The following is a 23,250-nucleotide window of genomic DNA, read 5'->3' on the forward strand; positions in this document are numbered from 1 at the left end:
ACTGTAAGTCAGAAACAACTTGAAGACAGAAAAAACAAAAAACAAAATGGCAGTTGCTGGAGACCTTGTCAATGGATAGTGAATCCATACCAGGCTTTAATCCAAATTTGAAAAGAGCCATCCCAGGGTACAGAACTTATTCAGGGGAAATTCTGTTTAAAAACTTCAAAAAAAGGAGACTCCACCACACTCTGAGGGAGTGTGTACTACTATCAAACAACTCTTACTGTCAGGAAGTTCTTCCTAATCTTTAGGTGGAATCTCTTTTCCTGTAGTTTAAATACATTACTCCAGCCCTATTCTATGGAACTGCAGCAAACAAGTTTGCTTCATCTTCAGTATGGCACCCCTTCAAATATTTAAACAGAACTATTGAATCATCTTTTAACCTTCTATTCTCCAGGCTAAACATAACCAGCTCTCTAAGTCTCTTCTCATAGGATATGAGACCCTTCACCATTTTAGTTGCCATCCTCTGTTTATCTTCACAATGATCCTGAGAAATAGACTAGACAGACAGACTGGGCAAAGGTGTCCCTGATCCAAACATTCTCCCTATTTGCTCCCATATCAATGATGCTCTCCATGTTTTATCCCAAACTCTAAAAGAGCTGCCCAAGATCCTGTTCGTATTTGAGGGTTAGGTCTCAGTACCTTGGATGGGTTTATAAAAGTCTGGGTTGAAAGCCAGAGTGGATTCATTGCCCTACTGGTATAGACTCCATGAGCTGCTGGTGCCCACCACATCAAATAAACTCATACCATTACCAACCATAACCAAAAGTACAGCATGTACAACTAAACCCTACCTAAGAAGTTTCAGAGATATATACTTCTGTTTTTGAAGTGCTTGAACTAAAATGACAATAATCCACTAAAGCCACATCTTTCATTATAATATCACTGGCTCACACCAGTATTATGGCAGATTAAATCTCAACAAAAACCCCTCAGGTGCTGTTGATTATGGGCTTAACACTTGCTGAGGACCTTGTTGTAAAACTATGTCATCTTAATGATAATACAGGAAAATCTATTTCATGGGCCATCGGTGTGTCCTGCTTGCTGAAAAGAAGAGATAATTTGCCCACCACCAGAAAAGCCGGGGCAGCATAAAATTTATGGAAATAATATATATAATCCACTCTGATGAAAAGCTCTAGAAAACTGTAAATGTTCTCTCAGGAAATAAAGAAAGGTAAGTGGAAAAGAAGTCAGAAACTCTTCAGGGAAGCTTTCAAGTCTGGGTGCAATAATTCAAAAAGATTCTCTTTTTTTAAAAAAAAATGTGGTCAACAGACCTGAAAACCACAGAACTAATTTCAGACAGCAGTTATCAAACTGCTATGATGGAGTAATAAAGAAAAATGGCTCTCTAAACTTATGGATGAGAATACAATCTATTTCCCCCTACAGTTTTTTGTGGGTTTTTCAGGCTATGTTGCCTTGTTCTAGAAGAGTTTATTCCTGATGTTTCACCAGCCTCTGTGGCTGGCATCTTCAGAGAATTTCTCTGAAGATGTCAGCCACAGATGCTGGCAAAATGTCAGGAATAACCTCTTCTAGAACATGGCCACATAGCCCCCCCCCCCCAAAAAAAAACAAAAAAACCCAGCACACAATTATGGATGCTGGCTATGAAAGCCTTCGACTTCACATATTTCCCCCTATGTTTTTAAGTTCTCACAGACTGGTTTCTATTTATGTAGCTTCCAAGGATAAAGGGGAAGGCACATGCTGACTGTTCTATAAGTAAGCCAAATCTGGAAGTTTGTACCAGGGCTAAGGTTTATTACTTGGCCATTGGTGGTCCATGTATGCTGTTATCTAAGGTGAGAAAAATAGCACTTCCCTGTCACCTGCCCCCACACTGCTGTCACCTGCCATCTATCTTGCTCTGATACTGAGTCAGAGACCATCTGTGAAGTATGGTGTTTGACACATGAAGAAGCAGCTGCTGTTCCTGTCTATACAGCTAGCCAGGTACAGATATATGGCTCTGAAATGTCTTTCCTCAGAGTCACACAATATGTGAGGAACCAGATAATCTCTTAGACCATACTGTGGCACCACAATGAAGAAGGTTCTCTTCTGCACTGCAGTTCAGTGCACCACAGTACCAAGCCCTGGTACAATACACACATCCCTCCCCAAGCATGAAGTCTTTATGATCTACACAGGGAAAGGAAATCCCTTAGATTTTCTAGTCCTGGAATAGGGAATACTCATCTGCTTCTAGTGATGAGACGTATCAGGCCAATGAATTAAGAGCCAGAGAAGCATCCTGACCTGCCTCAGCTGGGTGCACAGGGCCTTGAAAATAATCTACAGCAATTTGTGTTCACTTGTTCTCTCGCCTTCCTGTACAATGAACCCTTTTTATGATACATGGGGTTGTATCTGCAAAGAATAGACTACTGCAAAGCACAGCTTCATTAAAAATGAGACCATGCATTTGGCTTCATTTCAAAGACAAAGTCATTTCCCAGCATATGAGATTAGCCTCTTTCCTTGCCTCATTATTACAATTGCACATTTCTGGGGTTTTTGTCTTCATTTCACATCCAACGGCAAACTAGAAAATACTGTTCAGATTTGGCTTTGACTGAGTCATCGTTATTAATTCAATAATCCTACTTATTTCATTTGTTCGAAATAGTACTGTACAGCGTTATTTTAGGGTTTTTTTTTAAATGTTTCATTTCAGTCTACGCATACTTGGAAGACAGAACAGCTCTCTATGTTATGTTAATCTGCCTTTCTTTCTTTCTTTCTTTCTTTCTTTCTTTTTGTCTGCCTCATGAAAAAAAAAAGTCTGGTGGGTAATTAGACTTTAACTGTAAAAGGTATATGAACCAGACTCTCCCTGTTGCACTAAAAATAGAACACTGCAAAAATCCCAAAGCCGCATGATGGCCACACCATTAAGAAGATCAATGCAATTGTTTCCAATGGCAAATGCTGAGAGGTGACAGAAAGGCAGTGGGAAAAGAAAACTGTGCCATGTGGCTTGTCTGCTGCCAAGACAGCATGTTGCTTTTAGATGCAGTGAAAGACACTGTCTCATAGACAGTGTTGAAGGGAAGCAAAATTCAACTTGGAGATGTTGCCATGTTTTTCATCTCAGACAGTCCAATGTCGTACTAGGGCCCTGTGCCCAAGCATAAGTTTCCAACATGTTCTAAGAGCATGCTCAGCTGACTTAAGAGGCTGTGATGATACAGAAGATACTGAGGACAAAGAGAACAATCCTTAATTGTGAGCATGAGTGTTACATGGTAAATGATTTGCCACTGCCAAGTCCAAGTGGGCTATGGCCAAGATGTGAGAAGGCCATGTTTTATTGTTTTTAAAATTCCCTCTCCTCCAACACTGAAATCAGATTGTGACTGTGGGCCCAATTTAAGGCTGCACTGAGACAGTAAAGGGGCTTTGGATGCAGCAGATCCAAGATAGTCCTCAACCCACACACATACATTTGGAGCTTTCCAATGGTGGTGGATCTATACCTTAAATGGAGGCTTTCAGTAAATTGATTGAAATATGCCTGCTTGTTCTCACAGATGCAATAAACATGGATCCAGCCAAAATCAGTTCAGACTGCAGGCTGAGCTACAGTCTGACCTATTTGAACAACTCCCAGAATCCTTCCAGCCAGCTTGCCCAATCTCTCACCACAATGCATCCTTCTACATGTCACAGTAACAGTTGGAGAAAGTTTCTAGCTCACGTGTGTTCCTCACAAACTTGTTTTCTATATACAGATATTTTTTCTATGGACAACTTACTGTGCATTCACTCAGTTTCCAAGGCTGTGTCTGTATAGCAGAAATAATGCAGTTTGACAACACATAAACTGTCATGGCTCAGTGCTATGGCATTCTGGGGTTTGTAGTTTTGTGAGATATTTAGCCTTCTCTGTCAGAGAGCTATGATGCCACAACAAATTACAACTCCCAGGATTTCATATCATTGAGTCATGACAATTAAAGCAATTAAAGGTATCAAACTGCAATATTTTGGCAGGGAAAATGCAGCCCTGTATATAGAAAACTAGTTTGTGAGGAACACAGGTGAACTAGATTGAAATGCTACAGCCCAGATCCAAGTTAACCAATCAGTAAGAACCAGCCCCATATGGATGAGGTAGGGAGGATATAGACCAGCACTTTGTGCCAACCTGTGAACGGAGTCATGGCTTAGTGTCCGCATGCTTGATGCCGTGACCCCACCCCCATGGCACATAGAGAACACTGGATTATACCCCAAGCTAAGAATAATAACAGCAACCAATGGAAAAACGAATTGATATCCCGCTGATTCAGCATATGACCATGTCTAACTTAAGTTTGATTAATTTCAACAGGGTTCTTCCAAGTATGACTAAGACTGGATCCAACCTATATTTCTCTTCTCATCTGTACAGGGTAACACCATATCCTCATGTTGGAATGCTTCAGAACTGTAAAGAAATAAATCTACGAGCTCCAGCCCTTTGGAGAATAAAGGCACTATGCACATACAGCTTGCAGAACTGCCAAACAGGCAGCATTGCTAATATCGTACGCACTCCAGACACAGCTTAGAGAAGGACATTTGGACTACGGATGTAGAAGTTGTGAGTATGTTCACACATATTCTCAGTCCTGGTTGGAGCTCTGTAGTGCCATACAGCTGTTTCCAGAAAAAGATTACTTTCCAAATAAAATGTCAGTCTAACAAGGTTATAGCTGTACTGTGCACAGTCATACACATTTAAACCCCACAACTATGCAACCAGGCTTTAAAGGTGGAGAATGAGCCAAATGTTTTGTGAAGTAGGAAAACATGGGTGGGGTTGGGGAGAGACTTCGATTTCCCCTCTTCCACTGCAGATCAATCCAGACTGGATTCAACTGGGCTGAGACTCCATGTGAACCATTTTGTGTTTGGGCATATGCATGCACTCACTAGGAATACTTGGAGATTATCTTGTACAATCTCTTTCATATATAGCACACAAACCAAAAGAACAGAGAAATTAAAATAGCTAATTATCAGCCATGGAAAATCCCTGACCTATGTATCTGAAACATCCATAACTCAAAGCTGTTCCTTCCCCACTCTATCCACTATTGCTTTACTGCAACAGCTATGCTGCTTTCCCATATTTACTCTGACTGCCAGTAGCTCTCTAGAACCCCTTTCAGTTCAAGAACTGCAATCTCTTTCCAAATAAATTTCTTTGGGAGTGGGGCACATTATAATGGTGTGTGAAACAAAAAACTGAGACAAAAAAACCCCACAACACAACATTCTAGCATTTGTTAGCTTAAAGCTGTTTGTGTCAGTAACTCAACCTTAGAGTTACATCATAGGAAATCCTGGATACTCTAGTCTGGTGAAGCACTAGAGCTGTCTGGCAGAACATTCTACTGTACATACCTCTTCTATAACTGCAAATCCCAAGACACCATAGAATATTGCCATGGTGGTTAAAGTGGAATCACAGCATTATGATTGTGTGATGTGGAAGAGCCATAGGAGAAACATTTCAATCTTTTAGAAGGAGAGGAGACCACACCAGGCCTTGGATTCCTCATTCCTTCTCCAGGAATCAAACAGAGGTCTTCCCCATTCCCTGCCTCTTGTCCTTCTTAACTGGAATTGACAAGTGGCCTTCTGCAGGCAAAGTATGTGCTTTCAACTACTGCGCTACAGTGCATTCCTCAAAGGCCCATAAGTGGCCAACATAGTGCCATTCACTTTGGAAATCAAGACACACCCTGTTCCAAGCCTGTTCACATCAGCCTGCAAACTTTAGAAGCAGCAGCAGAGGGTTTTCACCTCAGTGGAGTAGTAAATCATTTCTGGGGTTTAATTTGAGCTGTAAATTTAGAGTTATCCACAGTGTTAAATCCTATCCCTAAAACCAGCCCCTTAAAGTTCAGGTTAAAATTCAGAAGGGATTCACTACTCATCTGACAAGGAAACCCAAACCCATCACTGGTTGTTACAAAGAATGGAGCTTTCTTAGTGGCACCACTGTTGAGATTAAGCCCCCTGCCTAGGAAATTTTGTCATGTCCCATTTGTTCTTGTTTATTGGGTGGCTGGCTGAGGTATAATTTACAGCAGAAGCTGGGAAATATAGTTTGTTTCCTCTGATCCTGTATTGTATGTGTCTGTGACCTCTGGCTGACATTAATCTGCTTTGTGTATTATTGTGAATATGGAATAAATCTTAACTGAGCCTTCTTGCTCAGCATCTTGACTCACATTTTGCTTGAGGTATGTTGATGCACCATGGTGCTGGTATAGAGTTGCCATCCCCGAGGACCTCCAAACCAGGAAAAATGTAGGACAATGTTTTAAAATGTAGGACTTTTTTTTTTTAAATTTCCTGGCCAGGAAATTAAAAAAAAAAGGTCCTACATTTTAAAACATTGTCCAAGGCTTCACCGGGGCCTGGGAAACAGTGTCTCCCAAGCCCCTGGCAAAGCCTTCCAGGGCCTCACTGAGGGGGGGGGGGATCCCAGGGGCGGGGCCAAACCGGGGCAAGACCATGTGGACCTGCCCCAAACCGGGAAAGTCCCGCCAGGTGGGATATGGCAAGCCTATGTTGGTACAAATGTGATTTCAGTTTATTTTTTTTTTGGGGGGGGGGGGAATAAGAATTTGTGAAAAATTAACAGATTTATTCATATCTGGGATCAAAAGAACTTTTTGGTGAGACACTTAGCCTAGAAGAGCTTCAGCATGCAAACTATCATACTGCTTCAAGGCTAACTCCAGAGGGTGGTGAGACCTGTTCTTTTACTGGCCTTCCTTGCTCAGTAAGCCCAAGAAGTAAGTGTCTTACTTCTTGAGTCACCTATGAAAAGTAAGGAACATAATTCTGAGGCATACCAAGTAAGGAAAGTTAATAAAGAACAGGAATCACCACCTCCAGAGTTAGTCTTGATCTCTCTTTCTGAGCTATGCAGGGCTGAAGCATGAGCCACAAAGGGGAAGCAGGTGATTTCCCACTGATTTCCTACAATTCTCCAATTTACAGTATCTGCCTAACTTGGGAAATACTCAAGATCTATAGTCCAAAAAAGGAACTTTTCCAAGCTGTGAGCAAAGGAAATGCAAAGGTGGAAAGTGAGTGAAACTGCAAGCAAGCCAGTTTGAGGGAATATACTGTGCTAACTTGAATTGGGGCCTCTTTTAATTTAAGGAGGGATGCTTGCATTTTTGGAGCACCCCAGCCATTGGATTCAACAATAACTATGTATTTTTTTATTACAAGACTTATTGCTGAAAATTGTACTTGAATTTAATATTGCTTGTATGCATTTGTTAATTTTTATATGGTTTATTTGTACTTTATATGGTCTATTGACTTTTCCAATAAATCTATTATCTTATTACAAGATTCACTCTTCTCTCAGAGAAAGAAGTCTTATGGGATTTTTTTTTTACCAAATACTCTCTGCAACACATTTAATAATGGCTCTTTGGAGAAAGAGGCTGCAGGACTGGGGCTTCTAGAAAGCATTTACCCTCCTTTCCAAGTAATTCCAGTGAATGAGATTTACTCATGTGAAAACAGCCACTGCTGTTCTCTCTTGGGGCAAAGACTGGCAGGTTTTATGCAGAAACATGGGTTGATTTTCCTTTCCTTTTTCATGCATATGTGCTGAATAGTACTGTCATTAGAACACAACGTTAATTACACTCAATGGCACAGGGCCTGGGTGGTTGGCAGTTCTCTCATGAGCACAGTTTCATGAAGCGTATGAAATACACTCAGGGAAAAGAAGAAGAGAAAAGGGAGAAGGGCCAGCAGGCACACAGACTAAAATGTCATGTGTAACCAAGCTTGCAGTGTTAAGCAGAAATGAATCCGTCAAGAAAGATACCCTGACCCTGTAATACTTGGCTCTGTAGTAATTGGAAAGCACAGACAAGAATGGCAAAGGTAACAGAGATGACATTGCCTCTTTCCTCCTTGTCAGGCAATCACTGGCACAGTCATAAGAATGAGAATATACTGAGATAAGGCAGTATGATGTGCAAGGGCTTGGCACACTTGACCAACAGACTGAAGCTTTTGAAAGGCAGATTTCTTAAGACAGGAGAACAAGTTAATCAGCAACAGCCAAGAATGGCCCAGTTCAGGTGGCTGAAAGAGAGGAGCAGAACTTGGTCAAGATACTTTTTTAGGACTATAAATCCCACAGGCAGGACAGCCACTGGCCATGCAGTCTCAGAGTTGTCACCTGAAAACATAATTTGCCCTTACTCTGACCAGGGATGACCAACTTGTTTCACTTCAAGAGCTGCACACTATTCTGTCTCAGGGACTGGAGACTGTGCACATGTACATGCTTGCACTCAAACATATGTGAGTATGAAAAAGAGTGCTGAGTTTTCTGTCTGATTGCCCACCCAGAGAGCCTGATAACAAGGAAGGGGTATCCTCTGTAAGGCTCCCAGGAGGATGGAGCTGAAAATTTCAACAAGGCAAGAGCAACCTGTCTGATAACAAGAAATCAACAGAGGGAAGATTTGGTGATGGCATGGGAGGCATGCTTTGAGGAGCATTAAGAGGGTTGGCCATGATTCCAAGTTATGCCCTCTGCTCTAAATCAAGGTTTAGAGCAAGGGCAAGAGTACTGCAGCCCACCAAAGTCATTTGTGCAGCTCCCTGACACTTCCCCGAGTCCCTAAAACCATTTCATTTATATACAGAGAGAAAAATGAGAAATACACTTCTCAAAACTCTCAAGGGGCATGATTCCAAACTTTACACACTGCATACTTTGTTTTAGCCCTGAAAGAATATTAAATGGTCAGAAACAGAAAGTTTGGTCTGTGGGGAGCTCAGAAGCAGGAGAGGGGGACTGTACATAGTCCCAATATTTGTTGTTGTGTGTCTTCAAGTCATTTCCATCTTATTGTAAACCCTATACCTATCACGGGGTTTTCCTGGCAAGATTTGTTCAGAGAGGAGAGAGTGTGATCTGCCCAAGGTCACCCAATGGACTCCCTTGGCTGAGCAAGGATTCTCACCCTGGTCTCCAAGCTCCTAGCCAAGCATTCAAATCACCACACTATGCTGGCTCTCACCTAAAATTTAGATCATCATAAATCAGACATGATGAGCCTTGGAAGTGCATACTCGTCCCTCTCCTCTTTTATTTACCAGTTAATTTAATACATTTTCCACACACATGCATACACACACACACACACACACACACACACACAAACACAAAGAAACACTCTTCATTTTCCATATGAGACAATGAAAGCCAACTTTGAATTAAACCATATCTTACATGTAAGGTTAGGCCTCATCAATAAGAATGAGGGATTCATGGATGGCCAAAAACAGACACATTCTTGGCTCTTCTGCATCATTCAGCTTGGATGGCCATCCAGTAAATGTTTATGTGTAGGTTTGGACCAGTCTGAGAGGTCTACATAAAATTGCCCATGTGCAAAGCCCCCTTTCCAGACATTCATACTAAATGGATGGCAAGGCAAAGGGGCCAGCAACACAGCTCATTTCCCCATGAACATAAATAATCCTATATATAAGTAGAGCATGACAAGGGCTGGAGTGCCCTATTAATGTAAAAACCCAGGGGACTGTAGTTTCTTCTAACTTGTGGCTTTCCCAGTAAGAAGCCTGAACTAACTCTTTATCTCTCCCAGAAGTAGGTGAGCTTTAATGGGAATATGTGCTATCACTGATCAGAGACAACAAGGAGCCCCTCTATAGGTGGGGAAGGCTTGCCCAGAGACCTTCATGTGCCAAGTGTGTTGGGCAAAGCTTTTGTGTTAGAAAGTTCCCTCTTCTGATGTAGATAATACTGAGCTAGGCTTGCTATAGGACAATTTCATATGTTATGAATATTCCTCCTAACACCCTAATCCTAAACACATTATATGGGAGTTAAGTTCCACTGAAACCAATTTATGTATTTTCAAGGAATGTAATTTTATCCTGAGAATGTAAGCCTATTTGTTATGGAGAACTCCTTAGCTGCTCCCTCTAGGACCGATACAAAGACCAGGCCTGGAGTGCTGAATGGACAGCTCCTTTCCACTACAAACTTTTCCTTGTCATGCTTTGCTGACTCAAAACAGCCACCACCACCAAATGCAGGAAAAGCCTCAAGCTAATAGGCTTTCCTTACAGAGCAAATGCCTTTCAGTCGCTTCAGTCTAATGAAATATATTGACAGCTCTCTCAGCACGTCTGCAGATATCTGAGAGATTAAGAGACAACTTTGGATATAACACATGTGTATTGACCAAAAAGAGAAAAGCAAGAAAAGGCAAAGCTAGAGGTGGAAGCATAGCAGAGGCGGAAATTTCTCATCCATTTACAGACAAGTCTGCCTAATGAGAACCAAAGTCCAGAACCCAGAAATGTGTTGTTCTTCCAGCTGAGAACCTGATTTAAAATAAACAAATGGTTCATATGTTTAGGAGGGGTGGGCAGTCCTATATGTGATCCACAAGTGTTTTTACTGCCCTTAATGCCCCAACCCTGCAAGACTCCTTGGGACCATATTTTTTTTTCTGGCTAAAAAGTTGAGTTACATCTTCTACAAGCTGCCAAGGGTGTTACTTCATCTTTTAAACATGCCCCCATTAAAAAGCAATCAATAATATCCATTTACACTTCCCTTTTCTGGGAGTGGGGGCATTTTGGCAACCCAGGCATCCCCAGAATGTTCAAGAAAATTGGCCCCCAGGCCTACCTTAGTTGTATATATGTTTCACACACACACTCTATAATATCCGCTATAGAAACTGGCAGGAGCATTTCTTCTCCCATACTCCACTATCATGAAGTCAAGCACAAGAAAGTGATGGATCTGTTACCATAAGAATGGTGAATCCACTCTCAAATTTATGCTTGTTGCTCCTACACTCTGCGTTATATGAAAGCTCTTCCAGTGCTAAACCTCTGTTAGAAACAAGGTCTAACTTCTGGATGATGCTGGTACAAAAGCAGCTACAGGAAAAAAATCCTTAAAACGGAGTGCCATAGATGCCACTCCTCTCACAAACAGATCCCAGCAAACTGCCTTGTACTGAATCAGACTTATGATTCATCTAATTCACCACTGTCAACACTGACTGGCAATGGATCTTCAGAGTTTCAGCCAGGAGTGTCTGCCCGGCCCTTCCTGGAGACTGAACATAAGATCTTCTGCATCGAAAACAGGTGATCTACCTTTGAAATATGGCCTCTCCCTTCATTTGTTTCAGATGTGTGGAGACGAGACATGTTGGCTCTCCAGGGTTGAGGTGAAAGAATGCTTCTCCTGACCTTGGCTCTGAGCTAAAATAAATGCAAGCTTGCAGGCTAAATCATGATCAACGACATTTAAAATCTACCCCCCAACATACCTACCTGCCACCTGAGGTGGTCCTACTGGGCAGATGGGTCACACCCCATCTAATTCCCCACAATCTTGTCAAGAAGTGGAGAGTTACAGAGGCTGAAGCCATTTGGGGGTAAGGTTCAGAATCTTGGATAGCTCCTTAAAAGTTTAGGCTGGAACCCAAGGTAGATTCACCACCATGGAAGCCACCAGCCACCACTGGTCTTGCAAGGGATGAGATTGAAAAGCAATAAGATATGTTGTTGTATGTCTTCAAGTCATTGCCAACTTATGGTGACCCTATAATGCGGTTTTCTTGGCAAGTTTCTTCAGAGGTGTTTGCCATTGTCATCCTCTGAGATTGAAACAGTGTGACTTGTCCAAAGTAGGTTTCCATGGCCAAGCTAGGATTCAGACCCTGGTCTCCAGAGTCATAGTCCAATGTTCAAACTGCTACACATGGTGTAGTAAATGAGATAGACCTGGTTTTATATTTAGTGGTCCCTTGCCTTAAAATGAGTTGACCATTTACGATCTACCATCAGCTATCTACCTACCGCCTCCTAGTTACATAGGATTTCTCTTTCTCTTTGCTCCAATTCTAGTCACCGGGAAGAAAGATGCACAACATGTCCAAAGAGCACAACCACATAACCAAAACTGCCCAAACAACATCCCTGGTCTCTCCTTGCCTGAGCCTTGTCTAAACCCTCTCTAAGCCATCAAACATAACCATGCCACTGCAAGCTTGGCAAACCCCCAACCCACCTGCCCTCTGCCATTTCTTTCCTTGCCAGCCTTGGGTGATAAAGTCCCGGAGCAAGGGAGGGTTTGTTTGCTTGCTTGCTTTGGTCCTGAAAAGTGACCTTGGGAAGCAGACCCCAACCAACCAACCTTCCATACCAGCTCCAATTAGCTCCGCTTCAGGAGTCCCAAGGGTGGCATGGGCAGGGAGAGGCGGCCCACAGTCAGGGGCAAAGAAAGAAAGAGAGAATGGAAGGAAGCCACAGGCAGAGATAAGCAAAGAAACATTGGGAAGGATGTTGGAGAGGATATCAAAAGCCCCCCAGACACTCAGCCAAGCAGGTCAGTGGTCCCTGCTGCCAGTTGCTAACCACCAAACTCTCTTTCTCTACAAACACACAGATACACACACACACACACACACACACACACAGTTGGGCAGCATCAGCTTATGACACAAACACAATTCCCTCAAAAACACACAAGGTTCCTTACAAGGTGGAGCTGACCAGCTTTGTGTGTGTGTGTGCTTGCTTGCTTGTGAAGGACTTGTGTGTGTGTGTCACTATGTGTCATAAGCTGGTGATACACAGCCATGTGTGTGTGAGAGAGAGTGTGTATGTATGAGGACCTTGTGTGTTTCAGAGGGACTGGTGTGTACTATATGTCATAAACTGGTGGTTCACAGCTGTGTGTGTGTGTTTGTGTGTGAGGGACCTTGTGGGTGTGTGACACTATGTGTCATAACCTAGTGCTGCACAGCTCCCTCTGTGTGTGTGTGTGTGTGTGTGTGTGAGGAACCTTGTTTGTGTGTGTGGCTGTGTCATAAACTGGTGCTGCATGGCTGTGTGTGTGTGAGTTTATGAGTGACCTTGTGTATTTGTAAGGGATTGGTGTGTATGTGTGTGTGTCTATCACAAAATCTATCATAAGCTGGCACTACAGGGCCATGTATGTGTGTCTGTGTGTCTGTGTGTGACTGGTGTGTGTGTGGGCCACTATGTCACTTGTGTGAGCCGCCTTGAGTCCCTTCCTGGGAGAAAGGCGGCATAATAAAAATAAATAAAATACGAATAAAAATAATGAAACTGGGGCTGCGCAGCCGTGTGTGTGTGTGTGTGTCAGTATGTGTCAGGGACCTTGTGTGTTTGTGAAGGACTTGTGTGTGTCACTATCTGTCTGTGTGTCTGTGAGGGACCCAGTCAGAGAGTTTGGTGCCGAACAACTGGCAGCAGTGACCAGAGATGTGTCTGAGAGCGAGAGCGAGAGAGAGCGAGAGAGCGGGGGCTGTGGAGCTTACCTCGAAGGCGAGGAGGCAGAAGCCCAGGAGAAGGAGCCGAACAAAGAGGCCGGTCGGTCGGATGGGGCTCATTGGGGCGAGACTCGCCCGGCAGGAGAAGCGCCGGCCTCCGGAGGAGGAGGAGACGCCGAGCAGAGCCTCTCCAGGGAGGATGGAGGGGAGAGGAGCAGCCCAGGGGCCTCCAGGGGCAGAGGGAGGAAGGGCCTCGCTAGTCTGGGGCTTTGGCAAACCCGGGGAAACAATGGCGAGGCAGCCCTCCTCTTTCTCCTTCTCCGCTCTTCCCCTGCCTTCTTTCCTTCCTTCCTTCCTTCCTTCCTTCCTTCTCCTCCTCCCTTTCACTTGGCGGGGCTGGAATGGCAGCAGCTGCTGCTTCTGCTGGGCGGCTTCTGCTCGCCTTCTTCCCCTTCCTCCTCCTCCTCCTCCTCCTCTTCTTCTCCTCCTTCTCTTCCCTGAGGAGCAAAAAGCAGGCTTCTCCGCCTTCTTCCTCCCAGCTCTCCCGCCGCCTCCTCCCTCATGCCAAGCCACTTTCCAGAAAGGGATAATACCTTTCCATTCCCTTTCTGCTCTCTCTCTTTCTCTTTCTTTCTGTCTCTTTCTCTCTCTCTCTCAGCCCATTTAGCCCCGCCCCTGTCTTAGCTCCTCCCACTCGTATCCCCCCCCCCCAATTCCCTTCCACACAATGGCTTCCCTAGGGTTGGTCTCATCCTGAGGGGGAACTCATGGTGTCACCCACACACACCCCTCATTGACCTCCTCTTCCCATTCCACACCTTACAGAACCCTTAGGCTGCATACACCGCTTTAACTGCCCTGGCTCAAGGCTATGGAATTCTGGGAGTTGGAGTTGTGGGATTGTTTAGAGAGGGACTGCTAGGCATGGTCAGGAGATGGGTCAGGATGGATGGAGCTGTTTTTGTGAGCTGGAAACCTCCAGTGGCTGAAGATGGTTGACCTCAAAAAGCAAAGACTTAACCAGTCAGAAAACAGAAGAACATAAGAAGAAAATAGAAGAACATCCAGACACCAGCATGGCCACCCAGATGCCCAAAGGAAACCCACACAAGGAGCATGAGCACAATAGCACCTTCCTATTCATACACTCCAGCAAGTGCTACTCAGAGGTATATGTTCTCTGACAGTGATGGTCAAATGTAGCTATCAAACATATAGCTATACACCAGATCAGAAAGAGATGGTGAGGGGCAGTGATTTAATCAAAGACTCATAAAGTCAACCTAATTTTGGATTTTGTTATGTTTTGCGGCATGGCCTGCATAGCTACCCCTGAATATGTTTTCTAATCTTTATAGTTTAGGGAACTATCCAAGGTTCTGAATTCTATTCCCAAAATAAAAAATGATCACCATCTTGGACGGCTCCTGCAAAAATCCCATGTCTCTCATGTATAACTTGCAGCATTGTCCCAAAGTAACGGAACCTGAGGAAGTAGACTCACGTCTATGCAAGCTCATGCTACCAGTTCCTTTCTTTCAGCTAGTCTCAAAGATGCTACAGGATGTCTTTCCATACTGATTTTCCAGACTGACATGGTTATGTCTTTGAATTCTAACAGAACTACTGTTTGCCATTGGCATTTTTCAACAATAGGAGCTGGAAGTTTCTGTCAATCTACTGCAAGTTGTTCAGAAATCTACAAGTTTACTGCAAGTCATCCCAACCTACCATTTGCCAATCTATAGTGTAAACAACAGTCCACCAAGATCCCCAGCATGAAATCTTCTGAGCCCAACCTAAGTTCTCCCTCAATCATAAAAACTATACTTTGGTCCAAAAATGGATCATTCCAGCACCAGTAGCAGGATTCCAATTATTTTTGCTTTTGAAAAAATGGGCAGGTGTAATCTCCAGGAGTTTTGAAAATGTGGTAGATTCAGCTCCTGGGCTCTTGGGCTGTCTATCCCTCGTCCAAATTGGCCCAATGCAATATATTATCCTCTATATTTGGGGCACAATTCCATTCCCCTGAGCCTTGGTTGTTTTGATTAGGACTAATGGGAGTTGTAGTTGCAAAATAAGGAGACGGTGATGTTGAGCAAGTCTGGTGAGGATAACGGAGAGGAATACATGATTTGGAAGCAGGATTATGGATAGAACTATGGAATGAAGACTAGAGGAGACAAAGCTCAGGTAGCCAAGAATGGGAGCTCACCACAGCAGACGCCGCAAGGGAACTGGTTGCTCTTCTTAGAGCACAGATATTTGAAAGCAGAAGAACAGACTATAACAAAGTATTGGCAGGGAGGAAACATTTAGTGTGTGTGTGTGTCTCTCTGTGTGTTATTTTGTGCTTTTTTGTTGTTGTTCTTCAATAGCCACAAAACAGCAGCAGATAAAAGTATTTTGAGACAGATGTGTGGTTTTTAAAGCTGGAAACATTCCTTTTAATCTGATTATTCTTCTTAAAATCTGGTCATATCTCTGCATGTAAGAAATCAGACACATTACTGTAACAGCTCTGAGTTTGCTTGCACCATTGCCATGGCATAGTAGATTTTGACTGCAGAAATCTAATTTTCTGAAGCAATCAGAAACCCCTTCCATGTATGGGAACACCTCTAAACGTAAAGAGGAATTAATGTTTCCTTTGCAGGCATGCAGTGGTGGGCTCATGGCTGACATGTTAGTAGAACAATGAATCTAGTCTAATTATTCAGGAGGTATCTAAGCTGCTTTATAATTAGACTACAACCTGGAGCACATTCATACAGCTATTAGGGGCCTAAAGACATTAGATCCCTATTGATCTTGGAAGCTAAGCAGAATCAACTATGATTAGCACTTGGATAGGAGATTGCCAACAAATACCAAGTGCTGTAAACTATATTTCAGAGGAAGGAGCTGGAAAAACCACCTCTGAGTATATCTTGCCTAAGAAAACCCTATGAAGTCCATGGGGTCATGCACATCCAAGCTGCTGGATACATTTTGGGGATAGGGTGCGGCATCTTGGATAGCTTCTCTAATAGTCTGTCTGAAACCAGAGCAAATGTATTGTCCACTGATATGGCAACCATTAGTTGTGACTATAAATATGATTGCATCCCGCTTCAAGAAACTGGCCTGCCAGTATATAATTTACCCCACTTTTCTCTTTTAAGAAAATGATGTAAACTGGAGAAAGTCAATGGAAGAAAGGGAAAGAAGCTGGCAGCTAAGTACTCACTTTGCAATGGGATGTTCCTCAGTACTTAAGGAAGCAATGAAGAAATTGCTTCCATGTGCATCGGTAGGGCATCTGTTTGGTGGCCTAGACATGAAAATTTGGTCTAGGATATATAAAAGGCTTATCTTTTAGCTTCTGTTTCTTTTTTCGTATAAATAACACAAGTTAAATACCATGCAACTGTCCTGATTTGGCAGGAACAGTTCTGATTAACCCTCTGCCATCCCACTTTTTCTGTTCCTTTAAAAATGTTCCAGTTTCTCTCTTTTCCTCCTGCTTTTCTCTTTTATCCTCAGTTTACTTCAGTTGCAACAATCTGAGCTCAATTTTTGAAAATTTGCACTCAATTAACACAGCAAAAGGAAAGAAAGGGGTAGAATCATTATGCCCTGTAGGCTGTAAGCTCAGGCCAATACAAACTGTTGCAGCCGCTCCTAGTTTGTGTATTCTTTCTCATGACAGAGTTCTACTATTTTGACTACATTTTTATGTTGCATTCTTATGTCATGTTTTTCATCTCTGGAAGGTTGAAGGATATTCAATCTCATGTCAGATTTCACACTGATTGCAGTCATGTGGTCACCCATATTATCATTTTAGTCAATTGATAATTATATTTTTTGCCTGACAACTTTACATATGTCTTTGTCTTCAACAAATCATAAAGTTATACCATGTTCTGAGCTTTATTATCACAAAAACCTTTTTAAAAAGTTTCCCAATGAAATCTTTTATTCCCCAAACTTCTTTCTCTAAATATAAGGATGTTTGGGACTTTCAGCATAAATGAAAGTTTCAGATCCTCAACATCCATTCTTTTATTTGTTGGACATCTTTTGGCTTCCCTTCATAACTGATTGTAGTTCAGGCAGCCATTAGCAAATTAATAGCAGCTACCATCTTCTTGACATGCCTCATTTTTCACATATTCTAAAAGGAATAATAACTGGAGCATATATCAGCTTATATCCTGTTGTTTCTTTGATGCTTTCTACTATCTTTTCCCCAAAAAGATGCTAATATTTGTACATATCAAAAGATCTGTAATATGTGTGCATGTGTGTGTTTGTTTGCATTACCTTTTATAATTTCCATCATTCAAAAAGTAATATATCTGACAGATACAGGGAAGCCATATGGGGACAGCATATTAATCAACAGAATGGATTAAGCCTTGATATGGGGACCTTGATATGTGAGTTCAATAAAGAACTTAAATGGAACTCCATTCTGTTTTGTACAGAATCACACTGGAATGACAAAGCATTTTGAAGTCTTCAAGCCAAATGTACTCCCTACCACAACCACAAATAATTAAATAATTAGGAATAAAATGAAATGTTGTGGTCTTTCCATTTGCTCATAAGTCTCAGGATAGCTGAAGTCCTAACTATTGCTATTGTATGTGCTTCTAGCCATCTGATACTTTCTGAAAACTCATGGTAGGTGTCTCTATTGATTTTAGTAGCAATGAAAAACAGTTCTATTGGATTCCATTGTCTCTGTGAAAATAACCTTTTTTGTAACTTCTGGGATTCATTAGGACAAGAAATGAGCACTTTCACACCAGATAGTTATATCACTATGATACCACATTAGTTACCATAGTTCCATCCTAGGGTATCTTGGGGCATGGAGTTTAGGAAGGGTGTAAAAAGCTGGAGGAACTCGTGAGTGTAGAATTTGCTGATGCACCAAAAGGAAACTGGTTCTACTGGTTCCTTGTGCCCACACTGCAGAAATAATCCGGTTTGACACCATTTTAACTGCCATGACTCAGTGCTATGGAATTCTGAGACTTGTAGCTTTGTGAGACATTTAGTCTTCTCAATTGTTTCTGCAACAACAGACTTCAATACTCAGAATTCCAAAGCATAGAGTCATGGCAGTTAAAGTGGTGTCAGACCAGATTATTTCTACAGTGCAGATGCAGCCATAGAAAACCTTCTATGTTGTATGTCAGGCGGTAGGAACCAGTAAAACCAGCAATGAAGAGAGAAGGAACTCATCCACCTGTTGACCTCAACAGCCAGAAAAAAGGTATGGCTGTAGAAGGCTATGCTGGAATAGCTGGACAAGAGGATGAGTTAAAAGGGAGTAAGAAACAAGCAAACTGGCCAAGCTGGCTGAGCCATGGCCCAACAACCCTTCCTGTGTGACTACAAGCAACTTGACAGATAACTCAGGCAATGGAGGATTCTCTGAATACCATTTTTGAAGCCCCCAGGGCTGCCATCCCAACAAAGTCCTCTGACCCTCAATCAAAATATGGACCATTTGGGTCAGTACCAAATCCGAAGGTGTTTATTCTCCTATATGAGCCTGCCTATGTTTTGAAATCTTCTGATGAGGTCTTTCTCTCTTTCCCATCACCCTCACAGGCCCATCTGATGGAACCACAGGAGAAAAGCTTCCCAGTAGCTGCTCCCAGGCACTGGAACTCCCTTCTCAGAGAGATTACCCTCAATGCTACCTTCCCACAGGCAGGTGAAGAAGATCTTTGTGTTTTAGCTGGGCTTTGAGGAACATTTGCATCATTTACTGGATTTTCTGCTTCATGGTTTTCTTTTAATTGTTTCTGTTTTTAATGGGTTTTAATTTTTTAAAAATAATTTAATGACATTTTCATCTTTTGTATGCTGTGAATTTTTAGCTATGCTTCTTTTAATCATTATGAGCTGCCTTGAAGTCAGAACTGAGGAAAGGGTATGATGATGATGATAATGATGATGATGACATTAAAAACAACAACTGCCCACAAACATAGTGGTAAGTTCCACTACCTCCCCAAGAAATTCCCAGCCTCCTGGGATTACTGGTTTGGGACCAAAAGTTCAAAATGATGACCGAAAACATTGTAAGGTCATTTTTGGTATGGAATCATAAATTGAACTTTGGTCCCTGCCTCACACAGGTGCCTATTCTTGCCTTACATCTACCCACTGTGAATTGTAACCCCAATAGGCAGTCCAGTCATGAATTTTGGGGTAGAGGAGACTCCATGACAAATCAACAACCTAGCTTTTATTTCTGAAGGAATAAGTAATTTCTTGCCCTTTATTTCAGTCATATACCAGCATAGAGCAGGGATGGGCAACTGCATGAAGGTCAGAGGCCAGTTCCTACTCCCCCATGGGCCACTTACACCCCTACACAGCAAGCCAAAATACCTTTATTTTCCTCTGCAGTCCCTCTCAATATGGCATTGGGAAATGATGTCCTGCCAATTCCTGCTGCCATTTTCAGAGGAACTGCACAGGAAAACAGAGACATTTGTGGGGCAGTATGCCATTCTGGATGTTTTTGGAGGTATGGGTGTTTTCAGGTGTTTGAGGAGATTTCTGCATGATTTTGAAGTAAACTGCCCCAAAATCATACCAAATTTTTTAATGGGAGGATTGAGGAATTTGGAGGCAATTTTGGGGGACCTCAGGGCCACAAAACTCAGGTCCAAGGGCCACATGCAACCCGCAGGCTGCACTTTGCCCACCTCTGTCATAAACTACAACTGTTGCTGGAATGAGGCAGATAGTTTGCCTAGCTCTGTTTGTAAGGGCATTGATTTTTAGAGGACATTTTTGTAAGTGTATGAAGAATCTGTCTGATTTTTCCTAGAGATAAATGAGCTTGTCTTCCATAACAGATAAGATGACAGCTCTTCAGCTTTCTGCACTTTTCAGAAGGAGATATGATTGACAGCTCTCGAGTGGATGACCTATTGAGCTTTGCTGTTGATATTATTCTTATCATGCTTGGGAAAACAGTGCAATACGCATCAGGGTCTGTTGGCTTTCTCATGAATTCAAAAGCATTCATTTTCAACCTTTTTCTGACCTCTGCGAATACAGCCCTATTTGGGTGTTTAGATTCAGGTGTTCACAGAATAAATAGATACATATGTGGAGGGTAGAGTAGCCTCAGTCCCTGTTCACAAGTTTCCATCATCTTCTCAAGGCCACTTTCTCTGTGAGTAAAAAACCAAGACAAAAAAACATGTGGGGAGGCTCAGAAAGAAAGGAGGTCTTTCTTTGGAAAGTCCTCCCCCCGCAACCGAATACAGGGGTGTCAGTGATGGAATCGGATGAGGACTGAAATGAAGCTAGTTCATTCTCCTTCCCCACATATCTGTTCTTGTTGCTGTAATTATGCAAAACAATTTCACACAACGTCACACAAAACCCACCATTAAAGTGGTTACAAAGAAACATTAACACACATCTTTTTACTTTTAGGATTTCAGTGACAATACATTTCCAATATCACTCTATTTGTGCAATTACTTTAAAAAAACTTTATTAGACATTAAAAAACGATACAAAAAGCAAACATGTATTTGTGCAATTACATGTGATCATCATTCACGCAACTACTTGCCATTTTTGCTTTATTTGCCAGAGGCTTTAAATGCACTTTAATCTCTCTTTAATGCTGAAATTAACCCACATGTGATAAACTCCTAAGAGAGTGTCAGTTGCCCCAGGGAGTTTTCATGGCTGAGGGAGGATTTGAACTCCAATCTCCCAGAATTAGGCACTCAAATCACTACACTACACCAGCTCTCATGTCTGTTTTACTCAAATGTATAACATCTGAATCAAGCTTCCATTGTCTTTGTGAAGAAAGTATTTCCTTACATTCTGTTAGTGCTTGCTATTTGTAATTCTGGAAGCCCCTTTTTAAAGTGTCATCCTTATGCTCTGAAATAAATGCTGATTCTGCCATGGGGATGCCAGAATGGCTTGACCATATCCCAAAATTCATACTATGCCTCCCCATGGCTGCTATGGACCATAGGCACTAAGAAAGCAGTGTTGGTGTCATAATCCCCAGTGTGTTCCAGATGTTTTTGGAGCACAAAAAAGCATGGTTTGCAGAAACCAGTTTTGGGAAGTTACCATCGTCTATGGATTTGCATACATATCACATTCCTGAATTAGATAAAGAACAAAAGGGATGACTCAGGGCTCAGTCTCATTGAGCACTCACTCCCTTTCCTCACCTTTTGCCGAAGGAATGAATTCCTCCTTTGTTTCCTGCATTCTGCCACTTTTAACAATTCCCTCCTACACCCCCTTTCCCTTCACCTCTCACTCTACCAGTCCATCCCTCTTTGACCTGCAGGACCCATTCTCTCCTCCCTCCTCTATAACAGAAGAGCGTAATCCTGTTTCTGTTTAACAGAAGAGCATTTTCATATTTTGCACCACATCTTGGTTACTATGAAGGCTGGAGAGCTGTTTTAAAAGAAGGCTTGGAATCTGAGGCAAATGATGCTCCAACTATGCACCAAGTAAAATCCAGCCAAACCAGCAGTATGGCAACCCTACTTAAACATCACTGTGCACACTCACATGTGTCAAAAGCTATTTGCTTGCCAGAAGAGGGTCAAAAGGCTCTAGCCTTCACTGAATATGAGCCCTACAGTCTGAGATCAGCCATCAAGAAAGCCCATTCATGTATTCTTACCAAATGTTGCTCTGCATTGTTTAAATAATGTAATTAATTAATTAATTAATTAATTAATTAATTAAACTATTGAAAGCTTAGATAATTTTTATAAGGTCTTCTGGGCCCAATTAGGTACCAAAGATAGTGCCAGATAAGCATCCCAAACAGAAATTATACCATAAATCTGTGATAGATATTCTAGACTAGGAAGGGAGCAATCCCACTATTACCTGGTCATGACAGCCAATGGTGAGGGATGATAGGAGTTCTAGTCCAACAACTGGTTCTAGAGGAGGGCACATGGTCCAACCTATGTTTTTCACATTGTCATAGGATCATAGAGTTAAAAGAAGAACTTTCTAGTTCAGCAATGATGAATGTGTTATCCCAAATTTTGTTGGATTTGAACTCTCATGAGCCTGTACACATAGTGATTGGGGCTGATGGGAGCTATAGTCCAGCAACATGGACTTAGAGGGCCACACTTTCCCTACCTTCTTACTCTAATGTCTGGATTGTTCTCTTTCAAATCTCAGCATAATTTCCTTCCTGCTCTGAAATCTAGGAAGCAGCATAACCGATAAAATTAACCACTACTATATATTAGAATAGTGCAGACAGCTACTATACCAAGTGACTTCATGGACAGTGTATAGATTTAAAGCTTTGGAAAGAGTAATATGCCTTCATTCATAGATTCGTTCTAAAGAAGCTTAGGCTTGCCACTCACATTTTCCACATTGTTGCTGATGGACAGTTGAGAGTTTGAATGTATCAACCCTACACAGTTATAGCAGATTGCCATGGTGCCATTGTACAAAATCCTGGGATATGGAATTTGATATTTAGGATTTTATATCAGAGTGTTCTAGTGTACTGCCTGTGAATGACAGCATTAGACCATTCAGATACATATATAACCAAACTACACATCCCAAGATTCTGGAGGATGGAACCATGACAGTTAAAATGCAATATCCTGGTGCAACTGTATAGTGCAAATACACTCTTTGATGCAAACAGAACATAAAACATAAGTTTGTGATTACAGCTCTCAAAACCCAATAGACATAATGGCTTTTGGGATCAAAAAATGTTACTTTCCCAAGCTCTGGATATGAAGATTTCAACTTCTTTAGCTTTGCAAAAGTCATCAGATATGTAACAGCAACCACACCAGGCTTACTTTTCATGCTCCCTGCT

At 42.1% G+C, this 23,250-nt stretch overlaps 1 protein-coding gene across 1 annotated transcript in view; it reads right to left on the bottom strand.

Annotated features, from left to right (window-relative positions):
* LOC149311691 (receptor-type tyrosine-protein phosphatase O) overlaps positions 1 to 13,910 on the bottom strand; it is a 161,075-nt gene extending 147,165 nt beyond the window's left edge. Inside the window, exon 1 of the mRNA XM_089527691.1 lies at positions 13,416 to 13,910. Coding sequence (XP_089383817.1) covers positions 13,416 to 13,487 — 72 coding nt within the window. The 5' untranslated portion in view covers positions 13,488 to 13,910. The remainder of the gene's footprint in view (positions 1 to 13,415) is intronic.
* Positions 13,911 to 23,250: the final 9,340 nt, after the last annotated feature.

The sequence above is a fragment of the Sceloporus occidentalis genome, unplaced genomic scaffold, assembly GCF_023333645.1.
Source record: "Sceloporus occidentalis isolate IW3139 unplaced genomic scaffold, rSceOcc1.0.p SCAF_5, whole genome shotgun sequence".
Classification (NCBI taxonomy): domain Eukaryota; kingdom Metazoa; phylum Chordata; class Lepidosauria; order Squamata; family Phrynosomatidae; genus Sceloporus; species Sceloporus occidentalis.